The sequence below is a fragment of the Mustelus asterias genome, chromosome 20 (assembly GCF_964213995.1).
Source record: "Mustelus asterias chromosome 20, sMusAst1.hap1.1, whole genome shotgun sequence".
In the NCBI taxonomy this organism is placed as follows: Eukaryota; Metazoa; Chordata; class Chondrichthyes; order Carcharhiniformes; family Triakidae; genus Mustelus; species Mustelus asterias.
The window spans coordinates 48,639,524-48,666,546 of record NC_135820.1 but is presented as its reverse complement, the minus strand read 5'-3'; the positions used below and the strand labels follow the sequence as shown (position 1 = coordinate 48,666,546).

The 27,023-nt window shown below is 41.5% G+C and overlaps 1 protein-coding gene and 1 non-coding gene across 3 annotated transcripts in view; one reads left to right on the top strand and one right to left on the bottom strand.

The window, feature by feature from the left end:
- Positions 1-27,023, top strand: part of gmeb2 (glucocorticoid modulatory element binding protein 2) — a 79,380-nt gene that overhangs the window by 23,510 nt on the left and 28,847 nt on the right. The window contains exons 3-6 of one of the 2 annotated variants that reach the window (XM_078236488.1): positions 11,353-11,444; positions 16,984-17,114; positions 18,703-18,806; positions 24,288-24,445. In XM_078236488.1, coding sequence (XP_078092614.1) covers positions 11,353-11,444; positions 16,984-17,114; positions 18,703-18,806; positions 24,288-24,445 — 485 coding nt within the window. Of the gene's footprint in view, positions 1-11,349; positions 11,445-16,983; positions 17,115-18,702; positions 18,807-24,287; positions 24,446-27,023 lie in introns of both variants that reach the window. The other variant, XM_078236487.1, reaches the window with a different exon arrangement.
- Positions 3,849-4,047, bottom strand: LOC144508791 (U2 spliceosomal RNA). The gene has a single exon (XR_013500347.1). It is a non-coding gene; the product is annotated as a U2 spliceosomal RNA (small nuclear RNA).

Below are 27,023 nucleotides of genomic sequence, written 5' to 3'. Positions count from 1 at the left end.
ACACCTCTTGATTGAATGGGAAGGGGATGAGGTGTTGGCAGGATTAAAGGAGTGGGACCGGGTGTCACAGAGAGAACAGTTCCTCGGAAGGCGGGGAAGAAGTGTTTGGTGGTGGCACTATTCTGGAGTTGACGGAAATGTTGGAAGATAATCCTTTGAGGATCATCTGGTGGGATGGAAAGTGAAGGCAGAAGGAATCCTATCGTGGTTCTGGGAGGAAGGGGTGAGAGGGTGAGAGCAGAGATGCGGGAAATGGGTCAGTCACGATTGAGGGCACTGACAGCCATAGTGAGGGGGAATCCTTAGCTGAGGAAAAAGGAAGACGTGATTCACCATTGTGGAAGGTAGCATCATCAGAACAGATGTGATGGAGAAACAGGGAGAATGAAATGGAGTCCTTAAAGGAAGCAGGCTGTGGGAGTCAATGGGCTTGTAATGAACGTTGTAGACAGTATGCCCAGAAATGGAGATAGTAAAGTCAAGGAAGGGAAGGGGAAATTTAGTGATAAACCATCTAAAGGTGAGAGAAAGGTTGAAGTTTGGAAGCAAAATTGAGTAAATCTTCCTGTTCTGGAAGAGAACATGAAGCGACACAGATACAGTCATCGATGTACCAGAAAAAGTTGTGGGAGGGGTCTGAGTAAGTCTGGAACAAGGAATGTTCCACATCCCCCACAAAAAGAAAGGCTTAAGTAGGGCTTATGTGGGCGTCCATAGTAACAGCTTTTATTTGGAGGAAGTGAGAGAAGTTAAAGGAGAAATTGTTCAATGAGAGAACACATTCAGCCCGGCAGAGGAGGGTGATGGTTGATGGAAACTGGTTAGGCCTCCATTTGATGAAGAAATGAAGAGCCCTCAGACGACCCTGATGTGAGATGGAAGTATGGAGAGATTGGATGTTCATGGTAAAGAGGAAACGGTTAGGGCTAGGAAATTGGGACTTTTAAAGTGATGGAGGGCATCAGAAGAGTCATGGGTGTAGGTAGCAAGATGTCTGGACAAAGGAAACAAAAATAAGAGTAAAGATAGGCAGAAGTGAGTACAGTAGGGTAGAAATAGGCTGAAATGAATGGTCCACCGGGATAGCATATTTGCTCTATTTTTTCTCCCTTGTTCAGGTTCCTGCCATCTACATTTGTGATTTTTTTTGTCACCATAGAAATCATAGAAACCCTACAGTGCAGAAGGAGGCCATTCGGCCCATCGAGTCTGCACCGACCACAATCCCACCCAGGCCCTACCCCCACATATTTTACCCGCTAATCCCTCTAACCGACACATCCCAGGACTCTAAGGGGCAATTTTCTAACCTGGCCAATCAACCTAACCCGCACATCTTTGGACTGTGGGAGGAAACCGGAGCACCCAGAGGAAACCCACGCAGACACGAGGAGAATGTGCAAACTCCACACAGACAGTGACCCGAGCATCGAACCCGGGACCCTGGAGCTATGAAGCAGCAGTGCTAACCACTGTCATTTCAACATTTTCCAATTTCCTAGTACCGAGTTGCTTTCTCTTCACAATGGATGCTTTCCATCCCCCACCAGGAGAGTCTTGAGTGCTGTCCATTTCTTCCTTGAACAAAAGCCTGAACACTTCCTATCCACCACCACCCTCTTTTTGCCATGTAACCTCTCCCGTCCTCTAACCGCTCCAGTCCTCTAACCTCTCCCTGCCTCTGCCCTCTTTTTCAACAGCATAAAACCCATAAGACCATAAGACAAAGGAGCTAAAATAGTCAATTCAGCCCATCAAGTCTGCCCTGCATTTGATTCCTTCCCTACCTTCAATTCCAAAAAAGGTCATATTGGACTTGAAATGTTAACTCAGTTTCTCTTTCCACAGATGCTGCCAGACCTCTTGAGTATTTCCAGAACTTTGTTTGTAATATTTAATTCATTGAGCTTCTCCAAGCGATGTGCTAAAGTTTGAAACCAGAGTTTCCAAATGTACAGAACCCTGCACTGCAAACATTTCTGAAATGAACATATTTTTGTATTATGACATCAAAAGGCGTAGTTTCTGGAGGGTTTTCTGCCACTACTCCATTCTTGGGTCGAAAGCCTGAAATTAAAATCAAGCGTCCTGGGACCATGAACTCTTAGATTGCAGATTGAAAATGTTTTATAGAATTTACATCAGATGTGTTTAGAGAGCACAAGTAAGTGTCACACTCCTATCACTGGTGGCTGGGAGAGGCAAGAAAGAACAGAAAGAAAGTCCATGGCCAGTAAATAAAAAGAAAATTGAAAATTCCTTTCAGCTGATCAAAATCAGCCATGGAAGACCACATTAATAACAACAATAACCTTCATTTATGTAGAACCTTTCACATAGCAGAATCTCTCAAGGCATTTCATTGGACCATGCATAGGCTAACTGATCATCCACTTACTTTCTAGATGATGCAACCCCAGCCAAGAATTAGTTCAACTCCCTTTTCAAGACATGCAAAGACTCAGTACACATCGCACAAGCTGGCCATGCATTCTAAAGGCTTGCTATTCCCTGAGAAAATGAACTGCCTAGCCTCTACCTACTATTCCAGTTTCCTCCCACAGTCCAGAGATGTGTGAGTTAGGTGGATTGGCCATGATAAGTTTCCCCTTGGCGTCCAACAGTGTGTAGGTTAGGGGAATTAGGGTAAGTATGTGGGGTTACAGGGATAGGGCCTGGGTGGGATTTTTGTCTAATAGGTGATGCAGACTTGATGGGCTGAATGGCCTCCTTCTACACTGTAGGGATTCTATGATTTTGCACAGTTTAGATGCATGTTGCTTGGCCCTTTATAATCTCCAATCTGAAATGCTCTATCAAAAGGCAATCAATTTATGTCTTTTATTATTTTATATGCTGCTACCAGGTTGCCTTTGTCTGTGTTGCTCTAAAATAAGTAGACTCAACTCTTTAAGGTTACTTGAGTAACCATGGTTCTTAGGGCTAGGAATGATTCTTCTAGCTCTTTTTTTTTAAACCACCTCCATGACACAAACTCACTCACCTTGTGAGTGGCCGAAACATGGCATGCTCTAGATCTAATCAATGATTTGTGTAATAATAGAATGGCGTCCTTTGATTTGTACTCAATAGTTCTATTAAACAATCCAACACTGATTTGTTTTGGCTGTGGCTTCTTCTCTACGTTAATTGCAAACCTTCAGCGATGCGTGCACATAACATCTAGATCCTTTTATCTCCCAACCACTTACAGTATAACATCCTGTAAATGATATGTTGGCCTTTAACATACAGCCGCTCGGAGGTCTCCGAAGGGTTAGACAGCTCAGGTTCAGGGCTGTGAAACCTCTCCAAAGATCTGAGGCACTGAGCCAAAACACAGAACGATTATACTTTCTGTTATCTCAGATTTGCCTCTTCATTAGCTTAAAATCAATTGAATTTAGTGTTTAGATTTCAGTCCAGTTTTTGACAGAATATCTCAGTCAACTGCAATATGCCACTCAGTATAATGATGTTTCATTAGTCCACTTAATTCCGGACATCTTCCCATTTTGGTTAACCCACTTCCTGGTTGCTATGTAACTATGGAAGCTTCCCACAGATGAACCTTTCCCACCGGCACATCGCCAAAACAGAAAGATAAATGATTTCTGGGCCCTAGAAATGCACTACCTTATGTCTGGACAATGTATGCCGCTATAATGTTACAACATTTGTCCTAAAAACTTGAAACATCGAATGTTTACTTTTGCTGACTAATGGATTCCCAGTTTTTTTTGTTTTTATTCCAATTCAATCAAATCAAGTCCAATTCAGAGTCTTAACAAGTTGAGACATTCCCGATCCAAGCTGACAAGTCAGGGCTCTCACCTCCTGTCTTGGGCTTGATCTACATGATCCAAGCTGATTGGAGTAGGTATAGCTCCTCCTCCAAGGCTTGATCTCATTTGCATCTTAGCCAAAAGGCTGAGATGCCGCTTTTAAAAATTGCTTCAAATGAAGCTAAAATGTAACCTAATGACTTCAACCAAGTACAGCATGTCGATACTACACTTGATCTTAGCCAAAAGGCCGAGAAGCGATCGTGTTTAGCTCTAACCGTCTGACCTTACTATTACACTTTGCAGCATTTGCTCTTTTTGACTGAGACGAATAATACATTTTATATTTTAAAATACATTCAATACTTTGTTATATATATATATACTTTAAAATCATTTGTTTTAATACTGTTATTGCATTCACATATGAGCAAACTGTTCATATTAACTTGTTATAAAGAATCATTTAACCTCTTCTATCTATCATGTCACTAAAAGACTACGTCTGTCTGTGAATCTCACTAGCTGATTTAAAATTCTCTTCTACATGGCCCCATTTACATGCATGGTACTACATTTATCTGATTTAAATGCCATTTTTCAACACTGCAATTCTAAATCATTGCAAAAGATGTGTTCCTTTACAATCTTTAGTTTTGCTCACATTTTATGATCATCTACAAACTCACTGATCTCATCTCCAACACCGTTGTCGAGATAATCAATAAACCAATGAGTCATAGTGAACTTGACATCGGTCAGTCCAGAACAGAAAGCCTTTCCATCATTGAGAAAATCCAGGCCAAGATGTTCATTGGATCGTGGATCTTATTAAATTTGGACTTTTGGAAGTTTAGGAAAGAGTATCAGCAAGATCCTAAAATAATTGACTCCTGAGATGCAAATGCAAAAATTAACTTTAGCAAATTGTGAACAGTGCAGATTTATGAAAGATCTAATTTGAAATGTGATGCTTTTAGTGGAATTTAAATTAAAATATAGCTGTTAGAAGTACTGCTTTGGAGTCCTGAGTACTGAACAGATTCATCTGAGGTTAAAAACAGAAAATGCTAGAAATAGTTAGCAGGCCTTGCAGTATTTGTGGAGAGAGAAACAGAGTTAATGTTTCAGATCTGTGACCTTTCAAAAGAACGGAGAAAAGTTAGAGATGTAACAGGTTTTGAGCAAATGAGAAGGAGCAGGATGGAAAAAAGAACAAAATGGAAGGCCTGTGATATGGTAAAGGATAGGAAAGATTAGATGACAAAAAAATCAGATTTCCAGCATCCGCAGCATTTTGATTTTGTAAATGCATCTCTGGAGACTTGAATGTGCAGCAAGTTACAATCCAGTTCTTTTAGCCCTGTTTTATTGGACTTGAAACAAATTGCATGATATCTGCCCTATTGAGTCAAATGAATTTGAACTTGGTCTCCGGTCAGCTGATATGAATCCACAACACAGAAATGACTATGATTTGATTCCAAAGTATTGACTTCACTTTGGCAACCCACAGGTTTGGCACATGTGGTAAATAGATATTCACAGTGGTGTTCTTTGTAATTGAGATGGGGTAGAATGAGCACTGTATCTGTCCTCTGCCCTACATGACTCAGGACCAAGTGTTCCTTTCCCAAAGACTGATATCCCTAATATATATTAATAAATAATAAATAAATAGCTGCAGGGTAAATGTAGAGTAATATATACTATGTAGCTTGTTTGACATTTTTGAACCCAGCATACTTTCATCCGTGTAACCTAAATTAACCAGATTCCAGCCCACCATAATTTACAGGAATACTGCTCGTGTGCTATTTGTGTGGTATTCAGAGTGGTTGGGGGAAAACAGAAAGGACAATGCAGCGATTGCAGGAGTCAGTAAATGGTTAAAATGCATTCATGGCTTAACCACAGATAATGTACACTCTTCAATCGATAAAAGCAAATTACTGCGGATGCTGGAATCTGAAACCAAAAGAGAAAATGCTGGAAAATCTCAGCAGGTATGAGGTCCTGCAGGTCCAGACCTACTGAGATTTTCCAGCATTTTCTCGTTTGGTTACACTCAATTTGACCAAATCATATTTTCTATTTCTATTAGAATGTTACTGTAATTTTTAAAAAAGGCACTAACTACTTAAACCATTAAGAAAATCATTACTGGACAATAGTACAATCACAATATAATGGAAATTAACTTTCAGTATTTTATCCTTTGCTGTTGGTAGAAAAGTCAAATGAATTGCCACATAAGTTGTTCATGCCATAGTTCAGTATTAAGTGCCTCGATTGCAGGGTACTGCACTATATTCCTGTTCTGTTGTCAGAAAAATGACACTTCATATCATGCTTAGCAATACCTTAAGCTAACAGAAGCGACTATTTATCTGCTAAGTGTATACTGAAGTCCTTTTTTTTGATAATGGGCATAATGAGATTGAACTGACAATGAGCATGCCCGCATATGACTGAGCTCAGAGTGGGAGGACAACTCTGATTCAGTTTTCCAATTGGAGTTCCCCTTACAAGCATGGGAGAAGTCTGCCTGAGCTTGACATTTAGTACAATGGGCTGGGAATCAGAAAATCTATCGTAACAGCAGTTCTGAGGGCTGTAGCTATCCCTGAAAGGAGATGTTGTTGGATGGGCGAGTGGAAGTTTGCTAGGGACAGAAAGCTGAATAAATTTATTACAATGGCACAGCGAAGATATATGGTCAGCCTTGCTCCATTTAATTTTGAAGATTTGGAACTCCAGCTGCAGGAGGTGCACCAAAGAAGGGATTAATTGAAGACCACTCTTCAGTAAAACCATAGTTGCCATGACCTCATTCAATGTGGTCACCCAGGTCCTTCGCATCTGGCTGCAAAAAGGAACAAGTTTGCCAGTACATTGAGGAAGGAATGGTAAGTGTGTCCCTAACCCTTTCACATATTTCTTGTGAGACCCACAAAGCATAGCATAAATACAAGTTGTGAACTTTTAAACCCTATGGAGCTTCCATCTGACACACAGATTGGTCTTTTTCAAATTATCTTTCATTATGCCTGAGGTGACTGGCACCTCATTGGTGGCAGATGAGGACAAGATGCTCAAACGTAGAACTAAAATTATCCCTCTGCTTTCAGGAGCATACTTTCAGGGGGTCAGTAGCTGTAAAAGTCCTTGTTTCTTCCTAAAATTGCAGTCACTATGGATTGCTGATAATATGATCACCTATGAAGTAGAAACAACTAACACACACAGAAAAATACAGTAACGATGCCCAGAATTGCAACAACAATGCCACCAACACCTTGCAATTAACATTGTAAGATATTTATTTATTATTGTCACAGGTAGGCTTACATTAACACTGCAATGAAGTTACTGTGAATATCCCCAAAGTCGCCACACTCCAATGCCTGTTCTGGTACACTGAAGGAGAATTTGGCATGGCCAGTGCTCCTAACCAGCAGGTCTTTCAGACTGTGGGAGGAAACTGGAGCACCCGGAGGAACCCATGCAACATGGGGAGAAGGTGCAAACTCCACATAGATAGCGACCCAAGCCGTGAATTGAACCCGGGTCTCTGGTGCTGTGAGACAGCAGTGCTAACAATTGTGCCACTGTGCCGCCCATTTCACAGGAGAGTTTTGAAGCAAAATTTCACAGTGAACCACATAATTTAGTATTAGGAAAGGTGATCAAAAGCTTGGACAGATTGGTTTGAAAGAACGTCTTACAGGAAGAAAGAATTTGGAAAGGCAGAGAGGTCTGGAAAGGGAATTCCAGAGCTTCGGGACCAGATATCCGAAGGCACGGTTGTCATTAGTGGATTGACCGAAATCGAGGTGCATAAGAGGTCAAAATTAGAGGAGCACAGAGAATTTGTTTATATCTTGGAGGATTTGAAGCTGGCAGTGGGTAAAATGATATCTTCTCACCTTTAGTACGTTCACCTGCCGTAAATTCAGGATTCCTGGTATGCCTATGGAAAAAGGGGCAGCATCATGTTGTGCATATTCCCCTAAGTGCAGTTGGGAATTCCAGTATGAAAACATTATTTAGAAAAATAATGACATTTAAATGAGAGTTGTGCATGTTCATGGTGCATGCTTCTTTTTGCTGTAGGAACTGTTATTTGAGAAAATGTGTGGTTACAGGCCCAGTTTCCGGATTCCTGCCTTTTCCTACAATATTATGCCAGAACTTCAAAATATTGAGGTTCAGGTATCATTACTATCTGCGTTCATGAGAACATTGTACCCTTGCTGTCTGTATTGCTTCAGGCCTGTGTGGTTAGGGGACTATAATACTTTCAGTAAATAAATACTGAACAAATCAGCATCTTATCACTTATTTCACGAAACATATTTTAATATTGTATTTATAGTTAGTAATTGCTCAATGAATGTTATGGGAGGTCTTGCTGAATGATATGAGCACCAATAAATTGCCATATAAAGACATATGTCCCATTATCAGGCCTTGACATGCATCTGCACGATGAGAAGAATATTTTAAGTTATGAAAAAGTGATTGGTGATTAAACTTCTAAATTCTTTGTTTTAATTTCATTTGGTAATCGCGTTTAAAGTATTTCATACCTGAAATGAGTCCAAATTTTGTATCACCTTGGTATCACTAAGAATTGGGAAAAAGTAGCGTAAAGTGCTAATTATTTTACCAATTTTGTGATGCAATTTGGTGTCAATTTTCTATTGATAAAGGCAAAAGTTACCAGTTCTGGGAAATTTATGCCAGTGTTGTTGTTGTTCCATATCAAAAGTGAGGCACGTGTAGAAATGGTATAGCACATCCAGCCACAAAGCTGTTCTTTACAGTAGAAAGCAAAATCCTTTATCCCGTCAAATAGACTTGGTTTGAAGAAAGGTCTCATATTCAAAGGAACAACAAACAAGCATCAAAAGCTCTGACAAAGGGTCACCTAGACTCGAAACATTGGATCTATTTTCTCCCCACAGATGCTATCAGACCTGCTGAGATTTTCCAGCATTTTCTGTTTTTGTTTCAGATTCCAGCATCCGCAGTAATTTGCTTTCATCTTGAGCACCAAGATCTAGCTTGGCTAGTGGTGAGAAGGGCACTCCCTGTCAGATCCTTTATGCACACCTGAGGTCTCAGTGCCACCGCACGTTGCCCTCAAAGCGGCTTTGGGGGGGATGATACAGTCGCACACCTTGTGGAATGTGCCTTTGCAAAGAAGGTCTGGAGCGAGATGCAGTGGTATTTGTCAAGGTTCATCCCAAGCAGCTCTGTGTCACAGGACTCTATGCTGTACGGGCTGTTCCCAGGGACACACCCGAGACAAACATTAGCTGCTGCTCGAGGGTCATCAACTTGGTGAAAGACACTCTTTGGTCTGCCTGAAACTTGTTGATCTTCCAGTGCAAAGAATTGTGCTTGTGTTGCAGACTGACATTCCAAGGTCCAGGACTACATGCAGAGGGGCCTACTCAAGCTTGGGGTAGTCGCCGCCAAGGCGCAATGGGGAAAGGCCACCATTTAAAGCCTTTCAGCCAATGTAGATTGAGGGGCTAGTAACCAGAAAAGCCCCCTTGGACTGTCTATAATCTCTTAACTGTGAGTAGCTCTTAAAGCATCACAAAGTGCGATTTGACCAATGTACATAGTTTTATAAAGAACTTTGGACTTGTATTGAAATATATGTAATGTTCTTATACTGAACACAGTGTAAGGGCAGCACAGTGGCACAGTGATTTAGCACCGATGCCTCACAGTGCCAGGGTTCAATTCCGGTCTTGGGTAACTGTCTGTGCGCAGTTTGCACGTTCTACCCCGTGTCTGTGTGGGTTTCCTCTGGGTGCTCTGGTTTCCTCCCACACTCCAGAGATGTTTAGGTGGACTGGCCGTGCTAAATTGCCCCTCAGTGTCAGGGGGATTAGCAGGGTAAATACATGGAGTTACAGGGATAGGGCCTGGGTGGGATTGTTGTTGGTGCAGGTTTGAATGGACGAATGGCCTCCTTCTGCACTGTAGGGATTCTAAATTTTAATCTCAGGGTAAATGTAAATATGATCGTATTTTACTGTTGTAATGACCTGAACTGTTTCTGTAATGTTTTTCAGTTTATATATAAATAAAGTATATTTTTGAAATAAAAAAGTCTCATTTTTTAATGAAAAACAGTACACAGGCCTCCTGTGATACCATTTTAATTGTATTACTTAGGCATTGACCAAGTCATTTAACATTTGTTTACAGTGGTCATTACTTAGAAGATTGGGTCACACGGAGTTGGGGGAAGGGTGTTAGCGTGGATTGGGGATTGGCTATCTGACAGGAAGCAGAGAGTCGGAATAAATGGGTGCTTTTCTGGTTGGCGGATGGTAACTAGTGGCGTGCCGCAGGGATCGGTCTGGGGCCTCAACTATTTACCATTTATATAGACGATCTGGAGGAGGGGACTGAGTGTAAGGTAACAAAGTTTGCAGACGACACAAAGATAAGTGGAAAAGTGAATCGTGTGGAGGGCGCAGAAGGTCTGCAGAAAGATTTGGACAGGCTGAGTGAGTGGGCGAGGATCTGGCAGATGGAGTATAACGTTAACAAATGCGAGGTTATTCACTTTGGAAGAAATAATAGCAAATTGGATTATTATCTAAATGGAAAGAAATTACAACATGCTGCTGTGCAGAGGGACCTGGGGGTCCTTGTGCATGAGACGCAAAAATCCAGTCTGCAGGTGCACCAGGTAATCAAGAAGGCAAATGGGATGTTGGCCTATATCGCAAGGGGGATAGAATATAAAAGCAGAGATGTCTTGCTGCATCTGTACAGGGCATTGGTGAGGCCACAGCTGGAATACTGTGTGCAGTATTGGTCCCCTTATTTGCGGAAGGATATATTGGCCTTGGAGGGAGTGCAGAGAAGGTTCACCAGGTTGATACCAGAGATGAGGGGTGTTGATTATGAGGAGGGACTGAGCAGATTGGGTTTGTATTTGTTGGAATTTAGAAGGCTGAGGGGGGATCTTATAGAGACCTATAAGGTAATGAAGGGGCTGGATAGGGTAGAGATGGAGAGATTCTTTCCACTTAGAAAGGAAACTAGAACTAGAGGGCACAGCCTCAAAATAAAGGGGGGTCAGTTTAGGACAGAGTTGAGGAGGAACTTCTCTCAGAGGGTGGTGAATCTCTGGAATTCTCTGCCCACTGAAGTGGTGGAGGCTACCTCGTTGAATATGTTTAAATCACGGATAGATGGATTCCTGATCGATAAGGGAATTAAGGGTTATGGGGATCAGGCGGGTAAGTAGAACTGAACCACTTCAGATCAGTCATGATCTTATTGAATGGCGGGGCAGGCTCGAGGGGCTAGATGGCCTACTCCTGCTCCTATTTCTTATGTTCTTATGTTCTTACTTCAATGTTTTGAGGCATAAAATGGCAGTTTAATTGAATGAAACGTCTGTCATTGAAATTCTGTGTTAAATACTATTCATTGTATTTATATAAATGTAATTTCTTTACATGATATTATGGTTTGGTTGGTTATATTACTCAAATACTTACAACAGTCTTTGTCTCTGACTAAGCAGTGGAGGATTAAGTGATGACAGTATGGACTCTGTTAACACCCCTGGAACCTACTCAGCTTCCTCCACACTGATTCAGAAGGGTGATATTATTGGTAAGTGTAATGGCTACATACAAATAGTAAATAATGTCAGATTGTGGGAATAATTTTGATTTGGACTGGAAACCCATTCTGCCTCATCTAATGCTTAGATCTTCCTTATGATACAATTTCAAAATAAGGGAGCGAGATGAGGCAATTTCTTTTTACACAGAGAGTTGTGCATCTTTGGAATTCGCTATTCGAGAGGGCTGAGATTGACATATTTCTAAATGCCAATGACATAAAGGGATATGGGGATAATGTGGGAAAAAGGCATTGAAGTGGATGATCAGCTATGGTCATATTGAATGACGGAGGGGGCTCGATGGATCAAATGGCCTACTCCTGCTCCTATGTTCCTATGCTTTGGAACTCTAAAAATAGATCTGAGTGGTGATAACCATAGGAATGAGCAAATTAGAGTTTTATCTTTGATGATAAGGGGAAGGATTGCAACATTTCTGAGATAAATATTGAATATATTGATATAAACTTGAACAGCAGATGCAAGAGAGGAACACTTCAATGCTTAAAACAACATTTTTGAGTATTTCCATCTAGATTGTCGGGGCAAGCTTGAGCCCCCTCCCACCACCCCTCTCGTGCTCCCCCCCGCCACACCCCATGCTCTGGCCCACTGCACCGATGCCCGAGCTGGCATCGCTCTGGCCCATTGCTCCAGCCTGCGCCCCACCATCACATGCTCTGGCATGCATGCTCCAAATTCCATTCCAACGCCCTCCCTTCCCATCACTCCTCTGTCCACACTTGTCCAGTCAAGCCAGCGTCTGACTGGACAAGCAGCTCAGCAGCACTTTTTTCAAATTTTACAAATGTGCCTGTCTTGCCACTATCCCCCTAGGAGTCTCCCTCTGTTTCCGGGGCTCCCAGTATGGGAACTCCTGTGCTACATAATACCAGAAGTAGCAATTATGCATTTGCAAAACTAAAGTTTTAGGCATTTAGGTGTTTTCTAATTAAAAACTTGTATAGCAACTGGAACGGCAACTGTTTCCATTTGCTGTATTATTTGGTGTATAAGACGAGACTTTTTTCTCCTGAACATCAGGCCTTGTCTTGTATGCCACTTTGACTTCTTTATTGATTAAGTGGACTTTAGATGCTGACACCTTATAAATGAATCCATGCAAACTGCACGGCTCACATCAAATTGCCTCCAGTCAAGTCACGTCAATCCTTTAGGGCAGTGTTCAAGCTGAAAGTCGTGAAATATGCATAAGAGAATGGCGGGAACATGATTGCTCGCTGTAAATTGATGCTGTTTTTCTGGCTTGGTTATATCGTATACATCACTTTGACTTGTTTATGCATGAATTTCAGAAAAATTGGAATTCTAATCAGTTTGAATTATACAGCACATCGACTTATACACTGAAAAATATAGTGCTTTTTAAAAAGGATGGTTTGAGTTGAAAAACCAAAAGTAAGTGGTAAGGAAGAGACGGGGAAGGAACAACAAAGCAAACACAAGTGTAGTTTTATAAGAGGGTGTAGCCTAGTGATTCTCTGATGCAGTAGCATCCAGTTTTCATTACTATCTTATTAAAGGTTGTGTTAGTGTCAAAGTGCATAAACAGAAAATTGAGAGACCATTAACCTTTGTAACAGCTTGTCAATTTAAGCATTAAAATATCTTGCATTGTTTAATATGATGAAAGTCACATCTCTACAGAAGTTCCTTCTGGCAGTGTCCTAGACCCAACCATCTTCACCTGCTTTATCAATGACCTTCCCTCTATCATAAGGGCAGAAGTGGTAATACTTGCTGATGGTTCCACAATGTTCAGCACCATTCAGACCAGTCCTTGTCATATGTAGCAAGACATGGACAACATTCAGATTTGGTCTGACAAGTGGCAAGTAACTTTCATGACATATAAGTGCCAGTCAATGACCATCTCCCAACAAGAGAAAATTCAACCATCTCCCCTTGACATTCAATGACATTACTATTGTTGAATCTTGCACTGTTAACATACCATTGACCAGAAACTGAACTGGACCAACCATATAAATATCTTTCCCACAGGAGCAGGTCAGACGTTGAAAGCTTCCCTCCCAAAGACACACACCATCCTGACCTGGAACTTTATTGTCATTCCTTCAGTGTCACTGGATCAAATTCCTGGAATGTCCTTCCTCACAGCACATAGATTGTAACAGTTCAAGAAGGTGGCTCACCACCACCTCCTCCTCAAGAGCAATTAGGGATGGCAATAAATGCTGGCCTAGCCAGTGATGCCCACATCCCATGAAATAATGTAAAACAATATACATGCTTCATATTTATGAAATTGCTAACGAGCGCTGAACAGGAGAGGTGCAGTTTGAATTTTTAAATATAGCTATTTTCCCTTTGAATAGATGCCCAAGAGAGTTTGTCAACGCCATGGACAAAGACACTCAAACTCTCGAATTATTGTACAACAAATCTCCTTTTTTGTACTGTACCAAGTTACCACAAAATTACACCAGGCATCAAACTTTGTTGCACACAAAGTAATTAACTTCTGACCTTCTCTGTTATACACACAAATATTCAAAAGGTATCAAAACTTCACAAAATATCAAAACTCACGACTTAGAGATACTACCCATGTCGATGCGAACTGATCAGATTCGCTGCTGCTAGATTTTGTTCCAATGTCTCTCAGTCCTCGACTCAGGGTCTTGCTTCTAGAGTGGTTGATCCCAGGTTAGTGTTGCCAATGTCGCTCTGTCTCTTATGCTTGTAGAGATACTACTGGTACTGTTTGTGTTTCCAGTCTCATACTTAGAGGACAGGCACTAATCAATCACTGTCTTTTTGGTCATGAATACTGAGAGTCGTGCCTCTATCAGGGGGGACGTAATTCTTTTAGGAACATGACACACTGGGATGTCTGTGTTCAATAACTTTCTGTTCAAGGCATAGCAACAGCCACTGCCCAATCAATTCCCATGTTTGTTCCATACTTGCACATCCTGTTCTTTGCTACTCTCACAGTCCTTAGTCTGATACAGAGTTAGCCCTTTGAACCGTCAGGCTTTGCTGGTGTCTTCGCTTTACTGGTGTCTTTATGAGTACCATCAAGCTATAGTTGTGTACCAGACTTATCTTAGTAATGTTGTTTAAATAGCCTATTTATCACAAACAGTATCCTCTGAGAGTTAATTTAATCAGATTTGAACATTATTGTGTGATTAAATAATCCTTTTTCATTGTTTTGTAGCTTCGAAGATTCAGCTGAGAAAGGAATATAAATATATTTGTAGAAGTCTGTAATTAACTGTGTTCCCATGTATAATCCCTGCAGTGTTATATCTCTTTCCTTCAATAATTGGTGTAGCAGCAGTACTCAGAATTATCAAGAGCTTCATTTCTCCACAGGAGAAAGTAATTCTTTGACAGTTGGAGCATAGTGCATCTAGTATGACTTTAAACTCTTCATAAGTAGCATGAAAACTAAAACCATTCCAATCATAATCAGATTATTTTCCATTTCATTGTGAAGCCACATTATTGAGGAGTTATTTTTAAGTTAACAGTCCTGTTTTAGGAGAAAGGACTTGTCACACTTGCTTGAAAATGGAAATTGTGGGGGCGATTTTACCATTTTGACTCTAAGTGCTGAATCTGGGCACAATTCCGATCCGACTTGGAAAACTCTTCTCAGGTGCCCCCATACGCACTTAGCCTGAAAAAAAATTCCAAGTCTGAATCGTGCTGTGGGTGGAGATTATCGTGCCCAAAATGTTGCTGCTCCGATCGGAGCCTTCAACTGCACATGCGCAGTTTAAAAAAAAAAATTGAAAAACACTCCCCTGTCACATCGCTCCCGGGCCGCAAAAAGCAGCCCAGGAGCGATGCCCCCCCCCCCCCCACTGATCACTCTCAGAGTGGCAGTGGACCTCCTCTACTCCTACCTCTACCCCTCCTGCTCCCTCACCAGAGAGTGATCTGGCCTCCTCCTCCTCCTCCTCCCACCCCCACCAGAGAGCAATCTGGCCCTCCTCCTCCCCACCAGAGAACCATCTGGCTTCCCTCCCCCCATGATGTGGAGATGCCGGTGTTGGACTGGGGTAAACACAGTAAGTGTTTTAACAACACCAGGTTAAAGTCGAACAGGTTTATTTGGTTGCAAATACCATTCCCCTCCCCAACCAGAGAATGATTGGGCCTCCCTCCTCCCCACCCCCACCACCAGAGATACATCTGACCCGCCTCCTCCTTCCTCTCCCTACCAGAGAGCAATCTGGCCCTCGGCCCTCTTTCCCCCCCCCCCCCCCCCCCCCCCCCACTTAACAGAGAACCATCTGGTGCCCCCCCCCCCCCCCCCCCCCAACACACACAACCAGAGATAGGTCTGACCTGCCTCCTCCTCCACCTCCCCCACCAGAGAGCGATCTGGCCCTCCCTCCATTTCCCCCTCCCATCCACCAATCTGAGTCAGAGAGCCACTGGAAGCTCTGAACTTACCTGTTCAGAAGCTGGAGCGCCCGAAACAGACCTTTGCCGAACACATCTGTTTTGCGCTGAATCTGGACAGGCGAACGCGATGGTAAGGGGGGAAATGTAGGTAAGATTGAGCGCCCAGCTCATTAAGTCAATTTAAATGCATGCAAATGCATTTAAATTGACGTTGTGCCTGTTTAGGGCACGGTTCCGATCGCGGCCATTTTTGGGCCTTGGTAAAGTGGGAATCTGCGCAGGCGCCGGCGCAGATTGCGCTAGTTGCCTCACGCCCAACTTTACCATGTTTTCATGCCCAAAAATGGGCGCAATGCAATGGTAAAATCGCCCCCTGTGTCTATGCAGTCAGGGTCCATATATTTGTTCACTTTTTCCTAAATGTACCAGTAATACTTGACACATCTTTGGTTGTGTGTCAAGAAATTGCAGATTTCCATCTAAACGAGGTGTTATTCTCTGAAAATGTTGTCCATTGATCCCAACCCTTACTGTATGTTGGAATTTGTCATTTTATAAGGGTAAACATTTTCATAATGGGAAAAGTCCATTTGCTGTTTATAATATTTCCTAACAGTGCTGACATTGACACAGTTGCCTCAGATTCACCTTCCATCTTGTTTTTAACTCAGTGTTTGGATTTATTTTAGCAATTTATCAGTTGTTGGAAACTCGATTTTCTAATTTTGCACCCAATGAATGTGGCATCCTGTTTGTTTAACTGCCCAATTTTGGACTTCTGATTGTGACTTAACCATACTTTTTCCCTATGTGCTTTCCCAAATGATTATGTACCAAATTTTAGGCTTCAAAGCAAAACCTCGCTCCCCCACATCTCCATTTGCTCCCTTGATGGCTGGTGTTGAGCATGCTGCATGTTGGCTGCGCTACAAATCTACATTGTTGTCTGATAAATTGGACTGGAGTTAGAAGCCAATTACTGGAAACATTGGCCATTATTGTCCAAGCGAGAGCTGAATCAGATTCCTAACCAGAAGTGACCTGCATTTTCCTCTCCATAGGGGTAAAATTTAACACAGTTTAAGAAATTATAAATGTTTATTTGCTTTCTCTTTGCAGAGGTGAAAATTGCCGATGAGGGAGAAAACATAGAGCCAGAAATTATTTATCCTATAACCTGTGGAGAAAGTAAAGCTAACCTAATTTGGAAAAAGTTTGTTTGCCCCGGTATCAATATAAAATGCGTTCAGGTGAGTGATTTGTTCTGTACAGCTCCTTGTAAAAACTTAATTTTTCTGTAGTGAAGTGGTGGATAAAGAGAAAATTGCACCTTTTTTGTAGCTCGACCAGTAAGAAAATTGATTTTAGAGTAAGCAATGGCAGAGGATTTAAAGCACCAATCGTCAGCTCCATAGAATCACCTCACCAATATTATTTCCATAGCCCCTTCCAACCCATGGTTTGAGTTTCCAGCAGATTTGGAGTTTTGTCACTGAGGGAGTAAAAACCTAATGAAGTGTACCATTGTTGCAAGCTTTGTTTCATTTAGGCATTCATGGAAATCTGAGAGTTCTTTCTATGTCTTACTAAGTCTCGGTAAGAGTTTTAACAACACCAGGTTAAAGTTCAACAGGTTTATTTGGTGGCAAATACCATTAGCTTTTGGAGCGCTGCTCCTTCGTCAGATGGAGTGGAAATCTGCTCTCAAACAGGGCACAGAGACACAAAATCAAGTTACAGAATACTGATTAGAATGCGAATCTCTACAGCCAACCAGGTCTTAAAGATACAGACAATGTGAGTCGAGGGAGCATTAAGCACAGGTTAAAGAGATGTGTATTGTTTCCAGACAGTACAGCCAGTGAGATTCTGCAAGTCCAGAAGGCAAGTTGTGGGGGTTACTGATAGTGTGACATAAACCCAACATCCCGGTTTAGGCGGTCCTCATGTGTGCGGAACTTGGCTATCAGTTTCTGCTCAGCGACTCTGCGCTGTCGTGTGTCGTGAAGGCCGCCTTGGAGAACGCTTACCCGAAGATCAGAGGCTGAATGCCCGTGACAGCTGAAGTGCTCCCACAGCACTTCAGCGGTCACGGGCATTCAGCCTCTGATCTTTGGGTAAGCGTTCTCCAAGGCGGCCTTCACGACACACGACAGCGCAGAGTCGCTGAGCAGAAACTGATAGCCAAGTTCCGCACACATGAGGACCGCCTAAACCGGGATGTTGGGTTTATGTCACACTATCAGTAACCCCCACAACTTGCCTTCTGGACTTGCAGAATCCCACTGGCTGTCCTGTCTGGAGACAATACACATCTCTTTAACCTGTGCTTAATGCTCCCTCGACTCACATTGTCTGTATCTTTAAGACCTGGTTGGTTGTAGAGATTCGCATTCTAATCAGTATTCTGTAACTTGATTTTGTGTCTCTGTGCCCTGTTTGAGAGCCGATTTCCACTCCATCTGACGAAGGAGCAGCGCTCCAAAAGCTAATGGCATTTGCTACCAAATAAACCTGTTGGACTTTAACCTGGTGTTGTTAAAGCTCTTACTGTGTTTACCCCAGTCCAACGCCGGCATCTCCACATCATTACTAAGTCTCACCAGTTTAACACAAACTGGTCAGACCTCATGGAAGGGAAAGAAGAGAGAATATATGTGATATAAGAAAAAGAACTTACGGCTTGGGGGAGTTCTCTTCGGCAGTGCATTGGTAGAACCAAGTAAAATGACAGCATGAAAAGAAGATATTTGGCACATTTGCTGACCCTTATGCAAGAGGAACCCAATATTTAACTGCCTATGACTATTAAGTTGCAGTGTCTGTTTTTCTTTCCAGTTTGACAATCAACTTATAAGTCCCAAAGAATTTGTGAATCTAGCTGGAAAATCTACATTGAAAGACTGGAAGAGAGCTATCCGTTTGAATGGTGTCATGCTGAGGTTTGAGAAACACTATTACTGTTCTATAAAAAAGTTCAGTTTGCATTATTAGTGTAATAATTAGTGTTCCAAATCTGCATTGATAGCATGCGTAAATACATCTGACATGAAGTACTCCAGATGCTATATTGGTAAAGGTGTTATTGCATACTCAGTTAACGTCTGTGGAAAGTGTACAGAATAGGCAGATTGTGACGTGTGTCACCAGTGCTGGCATTTTGGAGCTCCGTGTTCCACCCAGTACCCTCTTAACCTCACACAGCTTAACATTCATTAAGTAGCATGAAGAAGTCCTCACCACTGATATTTAAAGGGATTAACAACTACCTACAGATTTGTTGCTGGTTGATGTCTCCTGGCTGCTGCCACAGTTGTACGTATTTTTGATGCTTTCCATAGCTGAAGCACTTTTTGCTGACTCCAAGGCTCCCACACAAACAAGTTTCTTGCAAACCTTTGTGCATTGATAGGCTTACCTCTTGCAATACAGAATGACTGGGAGAAGAAGAAGATGCCATGCATAGTAAAACATACTGTTCGATGAGGGCGGAGGGGGAGAAGCGAATTGGCCTCAGCAGCAGGCCATTATACAGCTAGGGCATTCAGCGGATCAATTGTCCTACCTGAACATCAGCGACAACCAGTGTTTGAGATGCCTGTGCTTTACTAAAGAAATCGCCACTTAAATCTGCCAAATGTTGCAGAGACAACACCAACCTCCATGCAGGGCAAGGACTGCTTGTCAGTGGCTTTAAAAGTGACAGTAGTCATGAATCTTTATATATCTGTCTTCTTTCAGGCTGCTGCCAGAAATATTAGCAATGCAGTTTGCAGTGTACTGCTGCATAAGGGAGATGAATAAACCTTTCCTTTCAAAGCAGTATAATTTAATTTAGTTCTCTCTTGTTAGAGAGAAGCAAGCAGAGTGTGAACAAGGGTTGCAAGGATTTCAAACTTCCCAATGGGGTACTCATGTCGACCTGAACTGAAAGGGGTTCCACTCCGTCAATGTGCAGCTGGTGTGTGACCATAGGGAGCGCATTATGCAGGTCAGTGCCAGCCGTAATGCGTTCTGTGTCAATCTGTTGGGCCAGCTTCATTTTAGCCAACTCAGCAAATGAAAGGGTGGCTACTGGGCAACAAGAGCTTTCTGCTGACAAAATAGCTCATGACTTTGATAACCTATGCACATTTGTGGAGTGTACGTACAAAATAACAGCCTTTCTGCCATAAATGTGATAGAGCAGAACATTGGCATGCGGAAGCAATGGACTGTTCCCAAACAGCATTGTAGTGCTTGTCAGAATGGTTCTCAAGATTTGTGATGGTGTGCTGCATGTTGCCACTATGAGGGAGTGGTCTTTGATAACATTTGCAGATGAGAAGCTGAAGAAGGAACATGAGGAAGAAGAGGAGGCAGAAGCAGAGGAAGAGGAAGGGAAACTGCAATCTAGATGGCCCCTCTCTGAACTAACTGTATGTGTGGACCTAATGTGGCACAGTGGTTAGCACTGTTGTCTCACAGCTCCAGGGTTCAGTTCCGTCCTCGGGTCACTGTCTATGTGGCATTTGCCCATTCTCTCCATGTCTGCGTGGGTTTCTTCTGGGTGCTCCGGTTTCCTCCCACAGTCCAAAGATGTGCAGTTAGATTGATTTGGCCATGCTAAATTGACCCTTAGTGTCAGGGGGACTAGCAGGGTAAATACATGGGGTTCGGGCCTAGGTGGGATTGTTGTTGGTGCAGATTTGATGGGCCAAATGGCCTCCTTCCGTACTGTAGGAATTCTATGATTTTATGACTTGCAATACCAGTAGCCTCAACGCAACTTCCCCAATTACAACAGCCCCACACCCCTTACCTTTTCTGTGTCACTGGCCATCACATTGTCCTTTTGGCCACAATAGAAAAATAAAAGACAATACAAAATATACATTCTGAACCAAATTTATTAATTAAATCATGCCACATTACATACGTTTAAGCTGATCGCTCGTGTGTATTCCTTTAGTTCCTTTGTTCTGTGTGCTGTTGCCTTACACTGTGCTAGTCCAGTGACTACAGTTAGGTTGGTGGAAGTCTGCTGAATTTCAGTGGAAAGACTGCTGCTAACTTTGGAGAATAAACTGAAGTAGTTCTGGATTATTAATGCCCACCTTCAGACTGCACCATCTTGGCAAGGATGAGTCTGAGCTAGCTGACTAAGCAACAACAGCAAAGGCACTGGTGGAGTGGCAGTGTTAGGATAATAAACTGTCATTCTGAGATGGAACAGTAGATTTTTGCTCTATGGAGCCACCGCCATTTCCCCCTGGTTGTGCCTCAGCCTGAGGACAGATTGACTACTGTGACATTCTGAATCTTCTGAATACTGGTATCCAGAACCATGATAGTAGCAGTCTGAGCTGACATGGCAGCAAGTTCAGCTGTATTGACAGCTATGTGAGCTTCCACAGTAGCACTTACCTGACCTGGCCAAATGTGACTCCAGACCTACAGTAAAATCGTTGACTCTTCATTGCAGTCTAAAATTGCTTGGAAAATTACTCAGTTAAGGGCAGTTAGAGATGAGAAATAAGACAGAAACACCCACATCCCAAGAATGAATTAAAAAAAACCCTGACTTTTAGAAGCTGCTTGATCTGCAGCAGAAGCTAAGACGCAGACACTGCATTGTAGTTGGTCCAACAGGTATGTTGATGGGATTAACCAAGATCCTGTACTGGAAAGAATGGGCCCAAAGTCTGTGCAAAGTCATGCGCCAAGTTGGCACTGGGCTCCTCCATGGAACTTGTCCTTGAATGTAACTTTCTGGCAGGCTTTCCAGTGTACTATTTATTTCGTTATGTACAAAAATCAACCTTGTTCTATACCCTGGCTTATTGGAGTTTTCATTTGAGTCTTTTGCACAGAATTTGTATGTAGCCCAGCCTTCTGGCAAGCTGGTGGCTGTGTTATCATTGACTCCTACCCTGGCTGCAGGGCAACTTTTCCCAGTGTCCCACCACATGCAGATTCCTCTTTATGCTATCCTCTAAGATATACACACCTGAGTATTTGAGTTGCTGGCTGCAAATGGGAAATTGAGTGACAATGTGTTTTCATCATCATTGTCTTCCTGCTCTGGGAAGGTTGCAGTTCTTGGGTATCAGAAAGGAAAAAAGAACAAAGGTTGTGATGAGGAGGCAGGATAAAGTAAGAGAGGCATATTTATACCATCTGCAGCTTGTAAACCCGAATACATTGCAGAATGAGGGGGAAGAAGGGTATGAGAAGGAGGGTTAGGTATGAGGATAACATCATTTTCAATGGATTTGGTGGCCCTGCTGCTAGCCATGAGGTCTGCGTGTCTGTTCCCATAATGAGAAGCTCCATTTTGTTCATGAGGGTCACAACATGCAAGTACGCCTCTCCCCCTCTGGTAAAATTCTGTTTCCTCCAGTTGTGCACCACTTTCTCTCCAGCAAAAGAGAGGGAAGTTTGTCAATGACGTGCAATAGATTAGTCCAATGTGGCTGTCATGGTTGAACAGCTTGCATTGTGTGCAAGGTGTGATATGTGGATGTAAGGGTTGCAACAGTGCTAAATTTGTGAGGGTGAGGTGAATTATATGAATGTTAAATATGAATTTTGGTTGATAGGGATTGTTTGTGGTTTAGTAATGAGCAGTGGGATAAATTGAACAGTGGCTGAGGCTAGTCATGGGATATGGCATTTGAAGATGCATCCACTGGCCTTGACCACTCTTTGCAAAGTCATTACACTCCTTGCAACATTGCACACATACTCCAAGCATTGACCTCTATGGCCATCTGTTTCTACTATCTTCTCATTGTCTGTACGGAGGGGACCTCCTTGAATCATGGTGGGTACAGCATCACTCCTTGTTTCATCTCTTCCACAAAGATCTCTGTACAGTGTTTGAAACTTTAGTGCAGGTTCTCTCTCTGTCCCTCTTTCTCCGCCCATTTCTTTCTTCCCCTTCCATCCCCCTCTGCCCTCTTCATGGTCAGTCACTGTTGATTATTGCCCAGCACACTTTTCTTAATGACCTACAGCAAACTCAGTGTACCTTCATTTTAAGTGTTGCAAGCTTTTAACTGGTATCAGCAAGTTAGAATTTTGGGCCCTATGCTGATGAGTATAGTCAATGAACAAGACAATTAGCGTTGGCTGCATGCAACAATCATTTAAATGAGTTTGCAGTACTAAGCTGCTGTGTGGTTACATTACGTTGAACTGGCACAAGGTAATTGTGCATCACTATCCCTGCACTTGTTTTCGTGGAGTATCCAATTTAGTCTTTAATTTGCTTGGTGCCTATTTGCTGGCTTTTACACAAGGGATACGATAGAATAAAAACACTGCCTATGATAATGTTCTCTTTTAATATTGGCAACCAGAAGCACAATGCAGGCAACATAAAATATATTAAGCACTGATATTGTTCTATTAACTTTGTAACTAAGAGAGGAAAGATCACACAGCTACTGGATGAAGACTGCATTGGTACTGTTTTGAACATCTTTTAGTTCTTCCAGATGACCATTAGTTACAAATCATTTGAACAATAAAATATTTTACACGGCGCAAAAAATCTTGCATGGTGCACTACCAGGTGAACTCTATCACATTAGCCCTTTTCTGTAGAATTGATTTGCCAATTGCTTCAAGAATAGATGCAAATTCAGCTAATGACTGTAATGAAACCCTGGGGCACAAAAAGCCATATCATTATTTAATTCTGTTGTATTAGTAGGAGATTATGCTGTGTCAAACATTTCTGATTAATGCAATTTGTTTATGCAGTGAAAGAGAACTTTTGGCTTAGTGATAGTTTTACCAGCTCTGAGGTAGATAGTGAAGGATTTGTGCCACAGCCATTGGAGACAAGAACTTTGTCTCTATACAGGAGTAACATTGAGCAGAGTATTCAATATGGTTAAAGTGACCACTGGATCAGTGGCAGTGTTTCTGCCTCTCATTTGGAAGGATTGGGTTCAGGCACAGTTCAGAAAGCCTTGACAACTGGAGGTCAGCTCTAGATATTGGCTTAATATTTGTGTCTGATGAGTGTGGGTGGCTTTTTGTCACATCCCCCCTTCTCTCCTCAGCCATTTAAAAGTAGGTGAGGTTGACAGTTCATGTAGGATAAGATAAAAGCCATGAGGAAGACAGTGGGGAAACCATCTCAACTGCTCCCTTCTCTCAAGAATCTTGATTGTGAGATTTGAATTAGGATCTGCCCTTGGGCTTAACATAATGGATGGATGGATCTCATGCAATTAATATGTCATCCAGTAGAGGGCAAACATCCACAAGTGTATTGAGGCTTCTAAACCCTATTGACTTAATTTACTCTTGTAGATAATAATAGAAAGGTTGTCATTTGTGATGCCATCTGCTTCTGCTTGATAATTCATATATGTAATTTTCAGATAGAACTTATTAATTGAATCTGTTCTACTTTTACTTCACTGAAGAAAAATCATGGATTCAGGGGAACTGGATTTCTACCAGCATGGTAAAGTGTGTTCCAATACATGTCGTAGTACAAAAATTGATCTTTCCAGTGCCAGATCATCTTTGAGCAGTCAGCAATCAACAGAGTACATCCCAGTGACTCCTGCAATAGCTGATGGTAACACATTTTCTTTATTAACATCTATGCCACTTTTGTTTGCTGAAAGTCAAATTGAATGAGAGAGTTTTGCTGCTTAGAAACAGGTATTTGTTTGGCACTGTTGGTGGCACTCTTATCTCTGAGTCAAAACGTGTTTAAGTGTCCATCCAGGAGTGAAGAACATAATCTAGGCTGACATTTATTGGAGATGCTGTCTTTTATGATGAGATATTCACTTAATGCACACTTTGATTGTTCAGGTAGATATATATGATCTGATGATGCTCTTTGAAGAAGAGAAGGGAGTTCTTCCAATGTGCTGGCCAACATTCTTTACTCAGATATCACCACTAACAATGCTAGAATAATTGGTTGTCCATCTCAGTTACTTTTTTGGCACCTTGCTTTGTGCGTGTAGGCTGCTGTTGCCTTTAAAACAACATGAGCAGCAAGCAAAAATAATTAATTTGGTGTGAAATACTTTAAAATGTTTCGAAAGCTTGGTAAGGTGATAAATAAATCCAAGTTCTTCCTTTTATTTCTATTTTTGTACCAAATTTTTTTACTTTAATTATTGTTTTAATTCAGATTTCCAGCACTATTTTGCCTTTGTTGTTGCAGTACTGCAAGTATTTAGCGGTCAGTGGTGAAACAAAGATGCTTGCCGTTGATTTCGAAGAAAGCTGGCCAGAGAGATTTAGCGATCTATGGCGGAGACTTTCCTTTCTTGATGGCAGTTGAAATCTGGCACCAAGTCATGGGGATCTTTAGGCATCCAGGAGAGTGATGAGAGCAAACAGGGTAAACGGCCAATCACATTGAAATATTTTCACACACAGCAAACTAAAACACTATTCCCATTACTTTTAATTTAAATTTTCAGATAGCAAAATAATTTTGACTGGTTTAAGATGGAAGCTAAAATATTATTATTAAAACATTTAATATAATCTGTGAAGTTTTTTATTATGGGGAAATGTGATCTTCTGCATGTGTAAAATTAGTTTTATAGGGCCACTGGATGGTGCTTAGCAGCGATTACGAAACTCATATGGCATTTAAAAATCCAGTTACCCCTCATTCAACAAAGTGTAACTTCATCAAAGGTTTATCCTCAAGACTAACTACATAAAAGTGGAAGTTTTCATCAATTCACAGCTTAAGGATTGCACTTCTGGGTGAGATCCTCAGTTGTTCACCACCTGGCAGATCTTAGCAATTTCTGGATTTCTGTGTTATTCTGCTGACATCTGGACTCTCAAAGTTGCTGTTCGTTTCGGTGGAGTACTGATGGCAAACACAGAGTTTTACCATCATTACCACCACAAAATTTGGGCCATTGTTTAATTTTGATTCGCTATGGTTAAATGTTGGTTTAGACAATTACTAGTGGTGTATTGATAGGAATGTGTATGAAAGATGTAGAAAAGAAGGGAAATATTGTTAAGGGTCATGTGAACTATGATGGCATATCAAATACTGTGGTCTATCAGCACATAAAACTAATGCAATTACTGTGAAGTGCATTTACATTTTTTTCGGATGTTAATGTTGCTTCTTGTAAATTTTTCAGTTTAATTTCAGATTTTTAAAAAAGCAGGTGTTTTCTTATGGGGAACTTTCAAATAGATTTTTTAAAGGTCATCAGAAATTATTTGACTACCTTTCCAATTAAATGACTACATACAGGACATACTTTGGCTCTAGTATCATAGAATTAAATTTTGGTTCTCATGGAACACTTTAGAGCCACTTTTCCACTGAAAACAAAACTAACGGTTGGGTGGGTGGACCCACCCGCAGGAGCGGAAGTGATAGTTCATCTTTGTAGATGGCTGGAATTAAACTGGACACATGCCAAAACCGTCAGGGCAAATACTGAAGTTACAATGGAAATATATAAGAAAAAGTTTACAATACAACAAAATAACAGCATTGATTTGATAACCTTCTCTGAATGTGCTGCCATTGTTGAGATTTTAAAAATAAAAATAAAGGATAGTTAATACACACTTCAAGTATTGAAACCATTCACAAGAAGGCTATTTTGGGTGTTGCCTCTGTTATAGTTACTTGGAGCTGGATTTTGTTTTGGCACCAAATGCAAGAGAGAAAAGAGATGAGCAGTTTTGAATGTTACAAAACATTTTATATCTGGTTATTTGTAACAAATTAATATCAGGCAATTAAGGTTAACTTAATATCTGTATTCAGATATTAAGTTAAGGAGCTCTGGCGAAGGGTCATCCTTACTCGAAACGTTGGCTCTATTCTCTCTCCACAGATGCCGTCTGACCTGCTGCGTTTCTCTAGCATTTTCTGTTTTTATTTCAGATTCCCGCATCTGCAGTGTTTTGCCTTTATTATAGCTTAAGGGTTCATTTTATACTCTCATTGAACACTGGGCAATGGGGGGTGGGAGAGGGAGTTGATTATATTATGGTGCAGACGTTTCCTTCAGAAGAATTATATTTTGTATTTAGAATGATATAGCGATACCAGAGTGCATGGAGGACAAAATATTAACATGGCTTAGATTAATAAGTGATAATCCATTAATTATTTATCTGTTCAGATTATTGCACATTTAATGAAT